The following is an 18,715-nucleotide window of genomic DNA, read 5'->3' on the forward strand; positions in this document are numbered from 1 at the left end:
TTCCTATTCAAAAGAAGAAAATGAAAATCATTTTTGTAAAAACGAAAAAACAAATACAACGCTTTAGAGAAAACCATAAACATTCTTTTCTGCATCTCTATCACTGATATGTTTTATTAGCAAAAAAACTCCCTTAAATCTGAATATAAACAGCGTATAAGTTGACCTGTGTTGGGTAATTCTACTCTTCATGAAATTTACTTTTGCTCTTTTTTTATTTTTATTTAGAGAAAGCTTTAGTTCTCACAATTCTCTCTTATTAATTTGAACTAACATATTATAGAACAGAACCGTATGCCATAGTGTTAAACAATGCCTTCTCTCAAAGCACTTTTAATTTTTTTTTTTTTCTTTTTTTTTTTTTTTTTTAGGAAATATTTTATATTTACAAGAGTAAATAAACTATATAAAAATGAATGAGAAAGTAATAAGCATAAAACCGAAATGAAAAATCTCTTAATTGAATTTTAAAAGAAAGCTCGTCATTTTTGGTGTAATGTTAACATAAAAAATTGAAAAATATTAATAATAAAAACGCTACAAAATTATCTATCCATTTCTTTACGATAAACGCAGTAATGATTTATTAAAATTTAATATAAATACATTCTATTTTATAAAGCTTTTTCTCTTTCAAAATTGAAATGAAAATAAGAAGCAATTCAAAGGAAGAATTGGGAGAGACTTCGGACGAGAGTAATCGATCCAACATGTTGTTATGGCATTGACACTTGAGAGAAAGGTTGAAAGTAAAAATATTTAACTTTAAAAATGAATAAATGATTAAAGTGAACGAGTTGACAACGAGATGCTTTCTATTAGCGTTTTAGGCCTTCGCGTATGAAGTAAATGGGAGCAATGGAATGCATTCTTCATTCTGATCTCTTGTATGCTTTTCAAAGACAGGAAACAAGCAAATCGATTCTTGGATCCGAAGCAAAATTTGCCAAAAATTTGTATAGACTGTAATCTGAAGGCGAAATTAAGAGATCAGAACTTTCGAATTAATATTCAGAATTCATAAATCATAGTCAGAGATATAAAATGAAATTTGAAAATTTTAAATTCATATCAAAATCCAAAAGTTGAAGTTTTGAAAATCTTGAATCTTCCGACAGAATAAACAGTAGGACTAATTTGGAAGCTGATTAACAACAGAAGCCACGAGTAGTTGGAAATAAGACTCAGAATTCGTAAATTGAAAAGCACGTATTTCCGATTGAAATTTAGAGAATGTGAACTGAAAATGGGATTTTTTAAAAATTGCTAAGAATCCCAATTTTAAATTTACATATTCCACGTTCTAATACTAAATTATGTGTTCTCAGTTTCAAGCTGAATATTTTCAATTCATTTTCAATCTACGAATTTGATTTGTTTTTTTTTTTTTTTGTGAATTTTTGTTCTTATTCTCAATTAATATCCTTTTTTTGGCTTAAGGGGTCCTTAACAAAATGTGAAAGTCTTCATACTGGTTTCACTTAGGCGTTCTTTAATCAAAGAGTCAAACGTTTTCGATTAAAACAATCTCAAAAATCGTAAACAGTAAAATGAAAGTCTTAGACATGACCGATATAAGGCATTCCTCCTTACTAAAGGGAAATGGAAAACGCCGGCATTTTACGCTAATTTCACACAGTCTTCGTATCTTTCCCGCCTTACAAGGGAATAAATAAAGATGGATTCGGTTTTTTTGTAGTGCAGTTAAGCAGAAATCGCCCTTTTAAAAAATTAAGTCCTGCTCGAGTCGTATTGAAGGGACCGTAGAGATGTTAAAATTAGTTGGACGTTACATAATTTCCACATTGTTTTTATGACATTGAGAAGATGCCCGGTTTTCCTTAAGCGAATATCTAAAAATATTAATCGTGTATATCAGTTTCGTAAATTTTACATATTTTTCAAAAATTATCATCTTTTAGTTGATCATTCCAACTTTATAAAAAAAAAAATGGATTTTTTTTTTTTTTAAGTTTAAACCATAAGGCATGGAACGTATAACAAATTAATAAAAACTAAAGAAATAAATGCATAAAAAAAAGCACATAGTAAATAATGTGAAAAGAAGTAAATTAAAAATAATTTTTTTTTTTTAATCCCAATAAATGCTCATTTTTGCATGTTTCTTTAAGAAAATGAGAGGAAAAAATGCCATTTTTAAAACCACAACAACAACAAAGAAAATAATTGTTAAATTTATGCTTGTAAAAGGAAAAATATATAAAAATAATGACAAATCTTAAATTTTTCTTTTAATAAAACTGTTTTTTAATTTAAGTACTTCCCTGTATATTTTTTTTCTGCTTTTTTTTCTAAACAAATGAAATTTTTAGAAATTAAATAAGGAAAATATAAACAAACATACACATACTTATACACTCACACATAAAATCAACTGCAGTGCTTCTTATTAGACAAGAGTAATAATAATAATAACAATGAAAAAATAAATATACAACACTTTATATTATAATATGAAATTAAAAATAATTTATGATTTATAGAAAATAACTTAAAAAACAACTTAAATATTATAGCTATTAAATAAAAATAAAAAATAAAAAACCTATAAAAACAAATAATATATGAAATAAACAAAAAATAAAAGCAGACATAAAATAATTATGTAATTATTTATATATAAAAACATAAAGAAAATAAATCAACAACACAAACAATGAAAATGATAATAAATATAATTTAAAAAAAAAAAAAAAAATTAAAATAAATATTTTTATTATTATTTCAATTTTTTTTCTTTTATGAAAGCTTTGTACAATAAATTTTATAAGAAGAAGCTTTTTATATTTTTTTTTATTATTGTTGCTAAGTTAAGTCAAAAATAGCTAATCATATGGCCGCTAGCAATAGATAATGAGTGATCGCATTCAAAAAATGGAGTGGAAAACTATGATAAAGCACTTTAATAACGTTTGCAATCGGTGTTTAAGGATGCACGGCTCCATTCCATTTTAATGTTGTGCCGTATTAATTTAAAGTCTCAAAACATCAAAAACAGTTGCCAGGTGACGAGATAACCTCAAAAAGAAAAAAAACAAGATCGTACGAATGCGATGATGAAGCCAAAGAGAAGAAATTGTAATAAATTAATCGCTCAATGCTTTGAAGAAGTATGATGATAGAACAAGCCCCCCCTCCCCGACCCCAAACAAAGGACAAACTTATAATTACATCTGAAGGAATTAAGAAATATTCTTACTTAGTTTCTTATTATCTATTAATATCCGCCACTAGCTTTTGTACGATATTTAAACGCAAAATAAAAATTCGCCATTATTTGCCATTTTTAACAGTTATTTTTTCTCTTTTACTTGCACACTTCTGTAGTAAATGCTCTCTGCTTGCATATGTTTGTTGATCTCACTAAATCAACGGTAACATTTGAATACAATCGTTACTCTCTTTTCTTTTAACATACAAAGCAATGCGTGCATGTACGATCACGATATATTTCGTACTGTATATTTTATTCAAGAGTTAGTAAACCTTTGTTAACTTTTCTTTGCAAACTTTTATGATTAAACTTTTTAGAAAAACCGCAAAAAATCGAATTTTTTCCAGAAAATAATTAGCAACTAATTGCAATAAAAAGAACGCGCGAACTGAGTTAAAACGAGAAAGCTAATGCTATTTAACAGACACGTGTTATTTGTTAAAAGTTATTATGTTTTTAGCAGAAAGCTGCTTCTCTTCAAACAAGTGGTTGCTGCTTTTGTTAATCAACTAAAATAGCCCGCTTTTATACTCGTTACTCTTGTTTTTTTTTTAACAAAACGAGTAGTACATGGCCGAACATGATGTTTTATTGGTGAATTTTTTTCGTATTTCATTATTTTGAAAAATTAAATTATTCTTACGTTCTCCCTAGCATTTTGGAAATTTACCACTCACTTAACAATTTCATGAGAAAATTTTTCGAAAAAATCGTACTAAACCGAACTTTCACGACAAGTTCAGTTGGAGCCCGATATCGACCGAGCGAAAAAAACTCGTGAACCGACTTAAGCAAAGTTCTCTAAAGAAATGCATGAACTTTAACAGACAGCTCTTAGTACGGATACTATATTCGTTCTTTACAAAGCTACTCCTTTGCTAATAAATGGTTACTGCTGACGTTGGCGAATGGAAACTGCATTTCAATACACTTGTTATTTATTTTGTTTCTTTTTTTTTTGCAAAGGATATTGCATGCACAAACACGAAATCTTGCCAGCTGACTTTGTCGTATTTCACTTGTTTTAGAAAAACTATTAAGTTATTGTTACATTTTTCGCAAATTTAGCACTGGTTGCAAAATGTAATGACAAATTTTTCAAAACCATAAAATTAAAGTGAGTTTTTTCAATGATTTAAATTGGAGACTGAAACTGACCGCACAAAAAGTACGCATGAGCTGAGTTGAAAATGAGGATTATGTAAACCTAATGCTAGCAGAGCCCCTGTTGTCGTTATTATGTTTTGAACAGAAATCTACTTCAATTTAAAGTAAAGCAGTTTATTGCCACTTGGTTATAAACTTTGGTATCAATAGGCTGGGTAATTAAATATAATGAACTTGCCTTAGAATTGCTTACGCAACTTTTATGGAGGGACAATTTAAGGCACAGCACAATGATTTCCAATTCTGGGCCCATTACATCGAGTGATCTGACTTTCGAATTAATCTAATGCGGCATAATTGTGATTTTGGTATGACTAAATCATGTCCGTTATTCAAGCTAATCAAGATGACGTAGATTTGATAGTTTATTACGGTATATACAAACATTTTCCAAAAAAAAAAAAAAAATGAAAACAAAAATCTAAGTAAAGAAACAAACTCGTATATAGGTTGAGATTGCGGATTGTTCATAAAAACGGGCAGGTCGTTTTGGGCGGAAGATAACACTCACGGAACTTTGTAACTAATTCATTTCGTCTCCCGCGTATTTATTTCTTTCAATGGAATAGAGTACGGAGAGATTTTCGCATTTTTTAATTTGAGGAATACGCTATCAGTTGGTCGGGCTGTCTCGTTTTTAGCAGTTTTTAATTACTTTCTTTCCAATCGCCAATCGTTTCTTTCCTTTTTAATAAAATTGAAGAACATTTTTTTGGTTGTTGTAATTTTGTTATATATATCCGCTATTGAGGTCAACATAGCCACGGCCGTCTGTCCCTCTTGTTTCTGAAATTATGTTATGTCACTACCTCATCACAAATTTATTTGGAAAATCTAACTTGGTTTGAAAATCGAGGAAAATCATTCCAATTAAAATATTCTTATATTCTTATAGAAATATACCGTAGTTATCTGAAACCTATGAAAGGGAGGACGCAGTGTGGATAATTTGGGCGAATTTATTTTCTTTTTGTAGGTCTGGGCCGGATTAGTAAAAAATCCATGTAAAAATGCGTATCGGTGCTGGAACACTTACACCAATTTTAATACGATCAATGAAAAATTTAACGTTCAATTTCGCCTTCAGCTAATTTTCAGTTACGTGGTTACGCCCCTAAATTTCGTGTGTAGCGTCCGAGCTAACGATCGAAACGTCAAGACATAGTTCGTTTGAATGTTGCTACCATCTATAAATCGTATGAGATCTGTCACTAGTTATCTTATATCCACAAACTTATTGAATGATGTGTTATGAGCCCAGTTTGCTAGCTATTGCGGACATAGAATTTAATCGGCGACCGTTAGCAAATTGTGTAAATTTTATACTTGTTTTTAAACTTTCTCAGTAATTCATGGTGACCAAGTAATATGTATATGTAGATCTTAACGACGTTTTGAAACTTATCCCGAAGGTAATTACGTTCTTCCTGATGGTTCGTTTTTTCTCCATGCAATTGTTTTCAAATCTTGCCAACGTTTAATAACTTAGCACGTAGTACCATTCTTTAAATAATACGATATATGAGTTATTCAAAACTATATAATTTCTATATCCTACACCGCTTATGGTACAAAGATATGTTGAGTTTGTGCGGATGTATGCAACAGCTAGAAGGACTTGAAGTATACCCATCTTTTATTATACCAAATAATTCAGAAAGCGATTCTGCGTTGAACTAACCTTGTCCGTCCGTCTATCCGCCTACATTTCTCATGTTCATCCTACAGAGTGCAATTTTTAAAATATTTCGATCAAATTTGATATACTGAAGTGTGCTCATCCAAGAACGAACGCTATTTAAAATGGGGCCAGATCGGAATTTTATTAATATTATCCACATTCTTTGGTTTATAAATACAAAACTATAAAAATAATAATATAAAAAATGTTTTTCTTTTTTATTAATGTGTTAATGTGTTTAATAGTAAAACTGCTTACATCCCTGAGACATAGAGTTCATTTGTTAGGACTTAGTTCGGCAGTGTTCAGGCGTCTTTCTAAACTCGATCGAAGAAAATATTTCAGAATCTCAAGAATATATGCCCTCCTTCTTCAGCTCTCTATTGAATATAATGAGAGACGTGATTACAAAAACAACAACTGTATACTTGTGCGTGTCTTGATCTTTAACGGCGGATATAAAACAAAGAAAATTTCCATATATATTGTATTATACAATATACAAAAAAAAATAAGAAAACAAAAAGTATTTCGCAATTAATTACCCATACATACTCACGTAAACAAAACACACATAATTCGCAATAAGATAAACAAAAGAATTTTAATAAATAAATATTATATATAAAACCAAATTATGGAAAAGCACTTGAAAATAAACAAAAGCAAAAAATGGTAAAAAAAAACGATGAGAATAAAAATTTAATTTTTGCAAGCAACAAAATAAAAACGAAATTAAACTATGAAACTAATAATAAAAATAAGAAAGAAAATAATGTTAACATTGAATAAAATTGAAAAGAAAAATTTGTTTTTTTTTTTTATTTACTAATCAGGCACTTGGCTTTATATAACACACGCCGTAAAGAAATATAACAAAAAATTGCGAGTTTTTTCCGCTGCTCTAGGCGTTGAAAACAATGCAGAATAGTTGTAGGAAACTAATAAACACTTAGGGGCCTCAGGTTACCCTGATGATACTTGTTACAATTAATTTAAGCTACGACGTCGCAAAGAGAATTCACATCATTTTTTTTTCCCAAATTTAGGAACACATCAGAACAGATCAATGTAAGAGAGGAGGAGCGGATAGTTTCGCGAAAACATCACGTTTATCATTCACGTGACTATCCGGTTCCAAATTCGCAGGACTTTTTACCACACTCAAAGAATGGTTCGCTTTGTCTGATAGGGCAAGTTAAAGGTATAGCAAATACCCGGGTATCGCGGCTTCGTCGTGTCCTACTGCGCCTCCCCATAAATCATGCGGTTGCTATCTTTATTCTCTAGTAAATTGTGTGAAGATTTTTTGATTAACGCCAGTGCAGTTCAGAACGTTTTCCGACCATTGCTATTCCTTCTGATCGTGTTACCTTGTCCTCCCTAACAAAACATTTCTTAGCTTTCGCAGTTATCATTCTAAGAAAGCGCCAATTTTCAGGCGTGTTGGCCAAAAGTACGGTCTTATTTACGTTCAAGAAAAAAATTATTGTAGTTGAGAAGCACTTTGGAGGTTATGTAGAAAATCATTAAGATCTCCCTGTTATTGGAAAAGTGTGATCATAAAATTACAAAGAATCATATTTGTCGGCCAAAGCGCAACGTGCCGACAGCAAGACCGTCAGGCCGTCAGACAAGCAGCCACTTTTTCTCAGTTGGCCGTTGCTTAGAGATTACTTCCGAATTGTTGAAAGGCAAATCGTTCGACAATGCGTCAGTTGAAAGAGCAAAGTCTCAATGGGTCTTGAAATGTCATCGAGTTGTCGATTTGCTGCTGATCTTTAAGCAGAAAAAATTTGCCAACAATTAATAGTCATTCTTCATAAGGGCCTGCGCTGCATAACTTGAGCATCGCACAGAGTTGATGATTGGTGTTGAGATAATAGGTAAGCATTAGTAGCTGGGCTTTATTATTGGATGCAGCAATCGATTGCTGACTCACTCATTCTTTGTTCGGTTTGCATCGTAGCAAAGCATCTTTAGAATTCTCTCATGCCCCCTCATGCAATTCTATACCTTTTATACAGTAAAAGCTCCTTATTCGCGCTTCCTTCATTCGCGTTTTCACTATTCGCGGATTAAAAAAAATTAAAAAAATTCCTATATTCGCGGCTATAAATTTCTTTATTCGCGAATTTAATAAGTGCATACATAATAACAAAAGGATCCCTATAGGTATTCAATTACCATTCCGTATTCACGGTTTCTGCATTCGCGGCACATATATATACCCCGCGAATAAATAACTTTTACTACATACCTATCTGTTGGGCGTAAATGAGTTGCTAATATAGTCAGTAGAGATATCGAATCATGTCGATCTCGGAAGAGAAATTGAAGATATTTTCTTTCCAAGTGCTTTCGCATTTAATTTTCCGCACTTGTAACCATACATCATACGGAACGTGAACAAAATGCAGATTGGATTGTCATTTAGGTATCAGTCATAAGAATTGAATGACTTCTAACAGCCAAGAGGTATTGGAATTAGCGAGTTGCCGAATCGATTGCCATTTCTATTACCTAAAACAAGAAAAGGAGACAAGCGTTTCGAGAATGTGTTGATGCCGTCAAATCCCTTTCAAATGGACATGGACTCCAATTTCGCACCTTAAACGTGTCAACATCAATCTCGAATCATTCCGGCCCCTGAAGAAAGTGAATAAGTTTTTTGTTTTTTCTACAGTTGAAATACTTTCTTTCGCACACTACAACCTGCAGTTTTAATTAATTAGCCGAATATAACTTAAGTTTCAAATTTCTATCTTTGGGAACTCAGACAATACGCGAGCCAACGAACGAATAGAGTATTAAGAAGATCGAGACCTCATAGGTTTTTAGACAAAGAAAACAAAAAACTTAAGAAACAAACTCCTAAACATGAAAATCTAACAAAAGCGACCGGTAAAGTGAGAGCGCGCATGAAAATATTTTCCATAATACTCGAACGAGAGAAGTAATTATATACTAAATTTAATTGGAAAATCATTTAAATGCAATTCACATACTCTCCCGCAAGCACTTATGCGAACATTGACCGTTAAATCAACAAGCACAGCGATGAGTCAAGCCACTAACCAATCAATTGATCGTAACTCTTGCAATAAACAGCAACATTAGGGTATTATGAGTTCAAACATGTCGATGGTGATTAGTCCAAGAAGTTAAGTCGTGCAGTAAGCATACACATTATAGCGGTTAAGCTTAAAGAGAGGGAGACGGTAAAGTTGGCTCGATTTGGTAATAAAAACCAAAAAAAAAAAAAAGAGTTAAACAAGTTCCTTTTCTCTCTCTCTCTCTGTCTCTCTCTCCCTCTCTCTCGCTCTTACTCTTGCTCTTGCTCTCTTTCGCACTCGATCTTCGTTTTTTCGTAGAAAAATATTTAAAAAAGAAAAAAACTGTAAATTTTGCTTTGACAGCGCAACTGACAAAAGTGATGACGCCAACGGTGCGGTGCAAGAAAATCTTTACTACAATTTCATGAAGTGTGAAAGTGTTGTACAATATGAATACAAAACAAAAAAAGGAAAATTTTAAAAGGAAAAAAAATTTTAACAATATCATATAAATCGAATATCGTATTAGAAAAAATAAATAAATAAATAAATAATTTTTAATTTCGTTTCCCTTCTCCACGTAGTCATAATGGATTTTTATTTGATGTTTTTTAAATCTGAAATAAATAAAATGACATTGAATACGCATTCAATCAATTGCGGATATCTGCGGATCCGCTTGACTAATTTACATAAGTTTTATGAAATGCTTATGTTATTATTGTTGTTATTATTGTGCTTTAATTTTTTCTTACTGACTTGTAAGTATACAATAAAACAAAAAATGTATTTTTTTTATCCAACAAAACTATGTAATTAAACAAAACGAAAGAAAAGAGAAAATCTAGTTTAAGTTTCCCTTTCATTCAAACCAATTGCAGCTGGTTAAGAAAAACAAAACAAAAAAAGAAATTCACTTTCATATACAAGTCGCGTAACTGGTCTACCGTGTACATATGTTCACAATCTTATCTATAGCCATAGCTATAGCTATGTAGTTGTTTTTTGTTTTTATTGTTAGACATGAATGTTGCAGAAAAGACTCCGTTCATGCACTCATTCACTCATATGGTAGCTCTTATAATAATACAGTCATCTATTTTTGAAATGCAGTTATATATATAGAACGAAATCATTCGCTATATAAGTAGGCTATAGTCGAATTAATTCAATTAACCCCCTAAGGGAAAATTTTGGTTTCTTTCCCTTTTTCTTACATTTACCAACGAAAGGTAGGAAGGTATAAGAATTTCATCACTGCATATGTGAAACAAGCAAAGAGTGCGCATACATTTTGAAACGATTTACCCATGTCTGTCTACGCGTACGGGTCTTGGTGGCTCTTTGGACCGCCGAAATAGGCTTAAGCATCGCTAATCTTAATTTCGATTCGCCAAACAAGGCAGAAAATGACTTTTAGCCATTGAAGAACATATTCATAATCTGTAAAAAACTTCTTTCAAAATTTCAGTACATATACCTACCGAATCCGAAAGCAGACATGTATCTAAAAAGAGCCCTAAATACTTAAGGAAGCTTGACATAAACGTAGTACCGATGGACTAACAGAAAAGGCTTAAGATACGATGAATATCGAAGGTTACCTGTAGGCCAAACTAAGATTTCTTATTTTTATTTCTTTTTTCAAAGTTTACATGAACAAGTACTACATTTGCCCTGAAGAGATATAGAGATGATCAAAAGACGTGTCAGTGTCTTCTTAGAGACAAACTGATGAGGAGCAAGACCGACATGGTACAGCAACAGAGTAAAAATAAGTCTGGTCTGTGTCAACAAGTATAAGATTGAACTGAACTTAATTCACCATCAATAACAAGTCCGACTACTATTAAGAGAGATAGAAGCAAACTGAACTGCATTGAATTCTAGATTAATAGTAAGCCCAGAGGTAAAGAGAAGACAAACTGAGTTTACTCCAGAGTTAATAGAAAGCCCTGGGATAGAAAGAAGACGAAGTGTCTTTACTTCGGAGTTAATAGAAAGCCTTGGAATAGAAACAAACTGAACAGCATTTAATCGCGCATGAAAATAATAAGCCCAGAGATAGAGATAAGACAAACTGAGGTTACTTCGCGCTTAATACCAGGGCCGCAAACAAACTTAACTAAACACAATCAAGAATTGATAGTAAGCCGGTGCTACCTCCCGACTTACTGAACTGAATTTACTTCAGAATCAAGTCCACGCACCAATAAACTGAACTAAGTGTAATCCAGATGTAATTAATGATTCATTTTCACGTTTTTTTTTTGCGATCAAGACTTTAACTCCACTGAGCTTTAAAGACGGATTGAAATACGCGTGCAATTGAAGAAGATCTTCATTAGGCTAGAGATATGTAACAAAAATCCAAGGTAGATTCTGTCACATCCAATACAAATGATCTCCTTGATGAAAAGCTCTTTAAGCGATTTTAAGTCCTCACAACAATTTCATATGTACAGAAGCAGCACTTACCGTTGTTATTATGTACGCAATATACAAAGAGATCCACCAACGCGTTAGGTCATTAGCTCTGCTACAAATAAATTGTTAGATATGCCCGCACAACTAGACGTCTAGTTATTATAGATCACGATAATAAGTCGGCTTAGGGCGTTTATCGTCTTTTTCGACATTTCCTACTTTAACGCCCAAAATTTAATATTTTTCGGTAAAAATAGCACTATTGGCATCCTTAAGGTATATGAAAAGTTCTGATGGATTGGGACAAGTTTCGCTACAGAAATTTTTGTAAGAAATAAATCTTTATGTGACAATAAGATCAATTGATAGGAATTAAGAACTTGGCATATAAATCCATTATGGTAAGTTCGGATCGTACAGAACTATTTTCCTTATGATGAAAAAAAAAAAATAAGCCTTTCTATATAAAAAATATGTCACAAAAAGAAAAGGATGTATATAGGAACGAAGACCAAATTTTAATTTTTAATGGACAAAAATCGGCTAAAAGTAATAATTTCTGTCTAATTTGATGGTCCCTCCCTTTGCGTGGGAGCGAACGTATAATATTTTTTTTTATATTGAAAATAGGTAAAGCGGTGTAGAGCACTTAATCTCCGGTTAAGTCGAATTGCAATATTTGAACTTGTTTCTTATTAATATTTGATTGTCGAGGAATTTGAACTCATTTCGTCAGGATTATTGTGGCGCCAAGCGATAAATATTGTTATCGAAGACTTTTAAAAAAAATGTTAAACGATTTTTAACTTCACAGTTAAAGGAAACACTCGACTTCACACTTCGATTAAATAATATTACAAACTTAATATCGAAATCCTTCATGAGCTTAATATGAGTAAATAAAGAAATGGTTGAAATTTTTCGAAAAAAAATCTCTACCTCGTTATAACCGACTCACATAACAGTTAATTGTACAAGCAGAGTTTTACTACTTTTATATAAATAAATTTTTTGTAGTTTCATTGTGGTTACGCTCTTGTTTAACTAATTATCGCAATATTATTAGCAAACGCTGGCAATAAAAACTCTTGGCTATTAATTTTATTAAATTAAGAATGAAAGACTAAAAATAGGAAGCAAACTCTAAGCTTAGCTGAACGCTTTTATTCAACACCATTTGCCCCACAGTTCTAAATAATTGCATTCTTGAATGTGTTTCTTAAAAAGTTGTTTTGTAATATGGAACAAAAACAAGTTTCTCTCCTCTCCTTCGATCTGTTCATATAGCATGAATTGTATTTACATACGGGCTATGTATGTATGTGTGCGTAAATGTCTTTAGTTTGGAATATGCAGTTTTTAGGCCATATTCGGATTAAAGAATAACAGTTACAGCCTTCTTAGCCCATGCCTGGCCGAAAATTCTTCACAGAGATAATATTAAAGCATAGGTTAGACTATCGTCGTAGATAAGATTGTCCTCTAGGAAAACTGATTCAAATATTTCGAAATCAAGAGGATAGTAAGCAAATGGGTCAAATTGCTTTCATTTCGCACTTAATAGATTTTTAAAAGACTTTCTGCAAAGACCTTGGAGCTCGGTCTTGGAACTATTCGTCTTTTTTTCCGCCTTTTCTTGTTTACACCCACCACTGAGGGATGGCGGTATACTCATTTGGTTTTTTTTCATAATATACGTAGCTTCCAGAAGGAAGCTTCAGTGACCCTATAAACTGTATATATATGCTTGATGAGCGTGAAATTCTGACTCGGTTTAGCCATGTCTATGGCTGTTGGTGTGTCTGTGTGCTGTTTGTTGTTGGCATTCTCCTCGTCGCAAAAATGAAGATACCAACTTCAAATTGGATAGAATCATTGGAAATTTTTGCACGCAGGCTAGTTTTCAAGATGGTCCAAATTGGTCGAAGCAGAAGCCCACAATGGAGCATAAACTGAACGAAACTACGTTTTTCTTAACAAAAATTTGTGGGTCTTTGTTCGCTAGTCAGATATTATAGAAAGTTAGAAGGCTGATAATTTCCACATTTACTTTGCGACACGCTTTTCTCTTTACGTGAGAAAATGGAAAAAGCTGGCCATGCCCACACAAGTCACATGTGAATCAATTTTATTTATTTTTCTTTCACCTTTTTGAGGTTTTATGCTTATTTATCATAAGGCAAACGAGACAGAATGTTTAAAACAATTTTGCGCACTCCCGAAATGAAGATATATTAGTTTGGGGAAAAAGAAATCCATTATTTTTTCGGTAGATGGCTGCACTGATAGATTTCTCGTAAAGTATCGATCAAACAATTTCAGATTTATGCTCGTTGGAAAGGTGACATTTCGCAGTAAAAAAAATTCTTTTGCTGTTTTTTGTTTGGTGCATTCAGTTGTGAGTTACAGCGTGTTAAAAATGGAAGTGAACAAAGAGAAAATTCGGTACATTTTACAGTTTTTCTTTGACAAAGGCGAAAATGCAAGCCAGGCGGCTAAAATTGTGAATGGTGTTTATGGTTCCGATACTGTAACAGCCAATTATGTGCAATTTTGGTTTCGTAGATTCCGTTCAGGAATTTTTGATGTTAAAGATGCACCTCGCACAGGTAGGCCGGTCGTCGAAAATGTCGATAAAATCGGAGAAATGATCGAAGTTGACCGGCATGTTAGCAGTCGTAACATCGCCCAGGAGCTAAAAATCGACCATAAAACAGTTTTAAACCATTTACACAAAGCTGGATTCAAAAAGAAGCTCGATGTTTGGGTGCCACACCAATTAACAGAAAAAAACATGATGGATCGAATTTCAATCTGCGAAGCCTTGGCCAAACGGAATGAGATAGACCCATTTCTTAAACGGATGGTGACTGGAGATGAGAAATGGATCACATACGATAACCCTGTGCGAAAACGATCGTGGTCAAAGAGCGGTGAAGCACCTCAAACGGTCAGGAAGGTTTTGCTATGCATTTGGTGGGACTGGAAGGGGATTATTTATTATGAGCTGCTTCCATATGGCCAAACGCTAAATTCTGATCTCTACTGTCAACAACTGGAAAGTTTGAAGATACCGATTGACCAGAAACGGCCAGAATTCGCCAACAGGAGAGGTGTCGTGTTCCACCAGGATAACGCTAGGCCACACACATCTACAGTGACTCGCCAGAAAATTCGGGAGCTTGGTTGGGAAGTTTTAATGCATCCGCCATACAGTCCGGACTTGGCACCAAGCGATTATCATCTTTTTCTTGCATTACAAAATTTCTTTAATGATAAAAAATTGGAATCTAGGGAGGATTGTGAAAATCGACTACTAGAGTTTTTTGCAAATAGAGACCAGGACTTCTATGAGAGAGACATTTTGAAGATACCTTTAAAATGGCAACAAATCATACAACAAAACGGTGCATATTTGACCCAAATCATACAATCCGAAGCATGTTAAATAAAGTCCTGAAGTTCATATAAAAATAATGGATTTCTTTTTCCCCAAACTAATATTATCTGCCCAAAAAATGGGCTGATTCTAAAATGAATATGGTAGACACAGCGATTCATTTTTTCTTAGTAATAACAGCGATATGGCTATCAAATAAAAGAACGCGGAGCATAGAAAGCGAAAAGCATAGTAGTCGGGCTTGTGAACGATAAGACCTACATGCACTGCGACGTTATGAGTTTTCAATGCAAGTTCTTTTTTAAAGCTTAAAGCTGATAGCAGCAAAAAAGATGATAATAGAGAAAATTGATGGTGCTGATCACGTGATAATTATTATTGATTTATTGATGATTCGGTCATCTTTTATTATACCGACCACTTTCTGAGACGGTCCAAGCGTTTCTGTCCGCCCGTTCAACATGAAGGTCGTAATTTCTTTTAGATTGTCTTCCTGAAATTTCGTACTCTGAGGTATTTTGGCCAAGGACGAAGGCTTTTGAAAAGCCTTCGGAGCAATACTGCTGCGAAATGCATTAAGCGAAGTGATGTGGAATATTCAACAGTGGGCCATGGCTGATTATAATTTTTTATTTATTTATCTTTTTATCATTACTATTTCCTAAGCTGCTGTTGGCGACGATGACGAAGGTCCCTATCAGGGTAAATATTTGGGAAAAATAAATTCGTATCATCATCAAGTTTCGGGTGATGTTTATGCCGTGAATGAATACACCTTTCTATTGGTGGGCTTTAATTATGACGGCAACGGAGCGGATACATTCTTTTGGGCAGGAGCTGCTAACAGACCCGGACCCCAGGGTTTCATAATACCAAATGAATACGGAAAGTATGGGAAAAATGTTAATACATTTTCTCTATTTCATACAATCCTTAATTAACAAATATTTTTTCTTCTTTTCGTTTTTTGTTTTTTTTTTATTTTATTTCATTAGAACGAATATTTTAGATCGTTATCATAATAAGGATTTCACGCTGACTTTACCAGATCGCAAGAAAATTACCGAAATCAAATGGTTGGCTGTCTACGATTTGAATAATCAAAACAACTTCGGTGATGTTTACATACCGGAGGAATTTGAACCACCGCGCGTCCAAAACGGTGGCACTTTCTCGAAACGTAGCCACAATGTCAGCAGTAGTGCTATCGAAATTGTGGACTCGAAAACAATACGTATTAAAGATTTTACTTATGATGGTAAAGGTAAAAGAACATTCTTCTGGACAGGCGTTGGAGCCCAGCCATCGAGTAGAGGTAGTAAAATACCAGATGAAATGGGATAGTAAGTAACTCAAAGCAAACGAAAAAGAGAAGACAAATGGAAAAAAATTCTTAATAGTTTAGATCCTATACGTAAATATGATAAGGAAACAATTACTTTGGAGTTACCGGGCGACAAGACTATATTCGATATCGATTGGATTAGCATTTATGATTTGGCGGATAGTGAAAACTATGGTCATGTACTGATAGCGGATAATTTAAATGTTCCTCCATCGTTGGTGAAGATAACACCCTATGAATTTTCCTTACCCAACTGCCGTCAATTGCATAAAAATCTGCAAGTCTCTTGGGAAGTGTTTGGACCACAAATAACACTGCAATTATCGGGGCAAGTAGAACAAAGTGATTACATGTCGTTTGGCTTATCCGGATCGGAATCATCTTCACAAATGATCGGAGCTGATGTTGTCGTTGCCTATATCGACGATATACGAGGCTATTCAATTGACTACAATATAACTTCATTGGCTCCATGTGTTCAAGTCTTAGGGCAAAATAAGGGAGTATGTCGCGATGATATGGTAGGAGGGTTAGATAGTTTCCAGTTAAATACTTATAGCCGTAAGGATGGCATTAATACCATAACTTTTCGAAGGACTTTAATTTCCTGTAAGTTAAAGATAATGGCGAAGAGGAACTTTTTCAATAGTTATTTATTTTATTTTCTTTTTTTTTTTAGCCGATCCTGGTGACAAGGAAATACGTTTAGATAGAAGCAACTATGTGGTATGGGCTTTCGGCCAATTAGACTCTAATAACGAGCCAGCTTTTCATAACTTTTATCCGAAAAGTGACATATTAATTGATTTTAATACTACAGAACCGGTTAACGATTGCTTTAGTTTCACGAAACACACCGACAATCCCGTACAGACCTGGGAGCGCGTGCGCATATGGGAACCGTAGGTATCTCCAAATTGTTTTGAATCGTTTTAAACGTACTTTTTTTTATCCCCTCGATAGAACTGTGCGCACTTTTAATGCTTATTTGGGCCCTTCGGGTGGGCTAAAAGGTTATCAAGGCATTACCGGTAATATAAAAGAAAATATTTGTTTTTAATGACTAGGTTAAGAAAAAATCTAATTTTTACAGGTCATGTTTCCAGTGGCCTGGCTTGGTACATTAATGGCTTTATGATACCAGAGTTGTATTTGAAACGTGGCCTTACCTATGTCTTTAAGGTATTTGAATAATAATAAAATGAATTAAATCAAATTATTTGGTGTAACTAAGAAAACCTCTTAGGTTCGTGGCGGTAATAATCCGCATTCACCCGAGCATTATCATCCGTTAGTTATCACGGATGAGCCACGCGGAGGCTATGATCGCCTCAGTGACGCTAAGCAAAGTGAGATTCGTGTCCTAGCCGGCGTGGAATTTACTCGCAGAGGTCGTCCCAAACCTACAGCAGCCGGCCCTCTATGCCTTTCACGGTATCCGGCCAACTACGATCGTCGTTTAGATGATAATTTCCCCAGTTTTAAGAAATTTAATCGCTCTTTAATAACGGCATGTACATATGATGAGCCTGCTACGCTGGAAATTACACCGAATATAACCTGGCCGGACACAGTTTACTATAATAGTTTTACTCATGCTAATATGGGCTGGAAAATGCACATTGTTGATAGTTATAATAATTTAAGAAACTCAGCCTTCAGCCAATTAAAGCAGAATAACAAATTGGGTCTGTTTTTGTTTATCGGTTATCTACTACTGCAAGCAACGAGACAAAGCATAGCGTAGTAATACTATTTATATACAATAAGTATATATAGGACTGATGTAATTATTATATCTATTTAATAAAAAATAAATAAATAAATGAAAAAATGACTTGATTCGAAAATTTATTTAACTTGATTTGATCTTTTAAGAGTTCGCGTAAATTCTTGCGTTCTTTAAATCTTTCCTGGTTATAGAAATTATTAGCTGGAATAAGATCACTTTGGTCTCATTATAAATGAGGTCACTTTTCTAATTTTTGTTTTAAGAAAATAATTAAAACATTTTTTTTTTATTATTATTTGGGCTTTTATATCTTACGTCCTTGTCCTTGTCAATAAAGCTATCGGCTTTATTGAAAACTTTGCCGCACTTGACATTCGAATCCACCACCGTTAAGCTGTTAGTCGAGATCTTTCGCTTACTCGGCCACAACTACGAAGCCAGGATATATTATGGACTTTTGGACGTATTCGAGAGACTAGTTTATAACCGATTTGGTTGCTTCAATGCCAGCAATGAAGATCGTAAAGTGAGCCGATAATCTTCGGTGTATCATATGTTGGCTGAAAAAAATTATTCTTCATGAATTTATCTAACAAATGAGAACGAATATGCGTTTATTCTCAAAGCGGCACAATACATGCAAAACAAATGAGAACGAATATGCGTTTATTC

General features: G+C 33.5%; 1 protein-coding gene across 1 annotated transcript; it reads left to right on the plus strand.

The window, feature by feature from the left end:
• Positions 1-9,404: 9,404 nt before the first annotated feature.
• On the plus strand, positions 9,405-18,078 carry LOC119640751 (protein Skeletor, isoforms B/C). The gene is made up of 8 exons (XM_038038968.1): positions 9,405-9,900; positions 15,633-15,855; positions 15,962-16,309; positions 16,367-16,920; positions 16,991-17,213; positions 17,275-17,342; positions 17,405-17,493; positions 17,558-18,078. The coding sequence occupies exons 1-8, from the start codon at positions 9,729-9,731 to the stop codon at positions 18,056-18,058; spliced, it is 2,178 nt and encodes a 725-aa protein (XP_037894896.1). The 5' UTR covers positions 9,405-9,728; the 3' UTR covers positions 18,059-18,078.
• The last annotated feature ends 637 nt before the right edge of the window (positions 18,079-18,715 follow it).

The sequence above is a fragment of the Glossina fuscipes genome, unplaced genomic scaffold (genome assembly GCF_014805625.2).
Source record: "Glossina fuscipes isolate IAEA_lab_2018 unplaced genomic scaffold, Yale_Gfus_2 127, whole genome shotgun sequence".
In the NCBI taxonomy this organism is placed as follows: domain Eukaryota; kingdom Metazoa; phylum Arthropoda; class Insecta; order Diptera; family Glossinidae; genus Glossina; species Glossina fuscipes.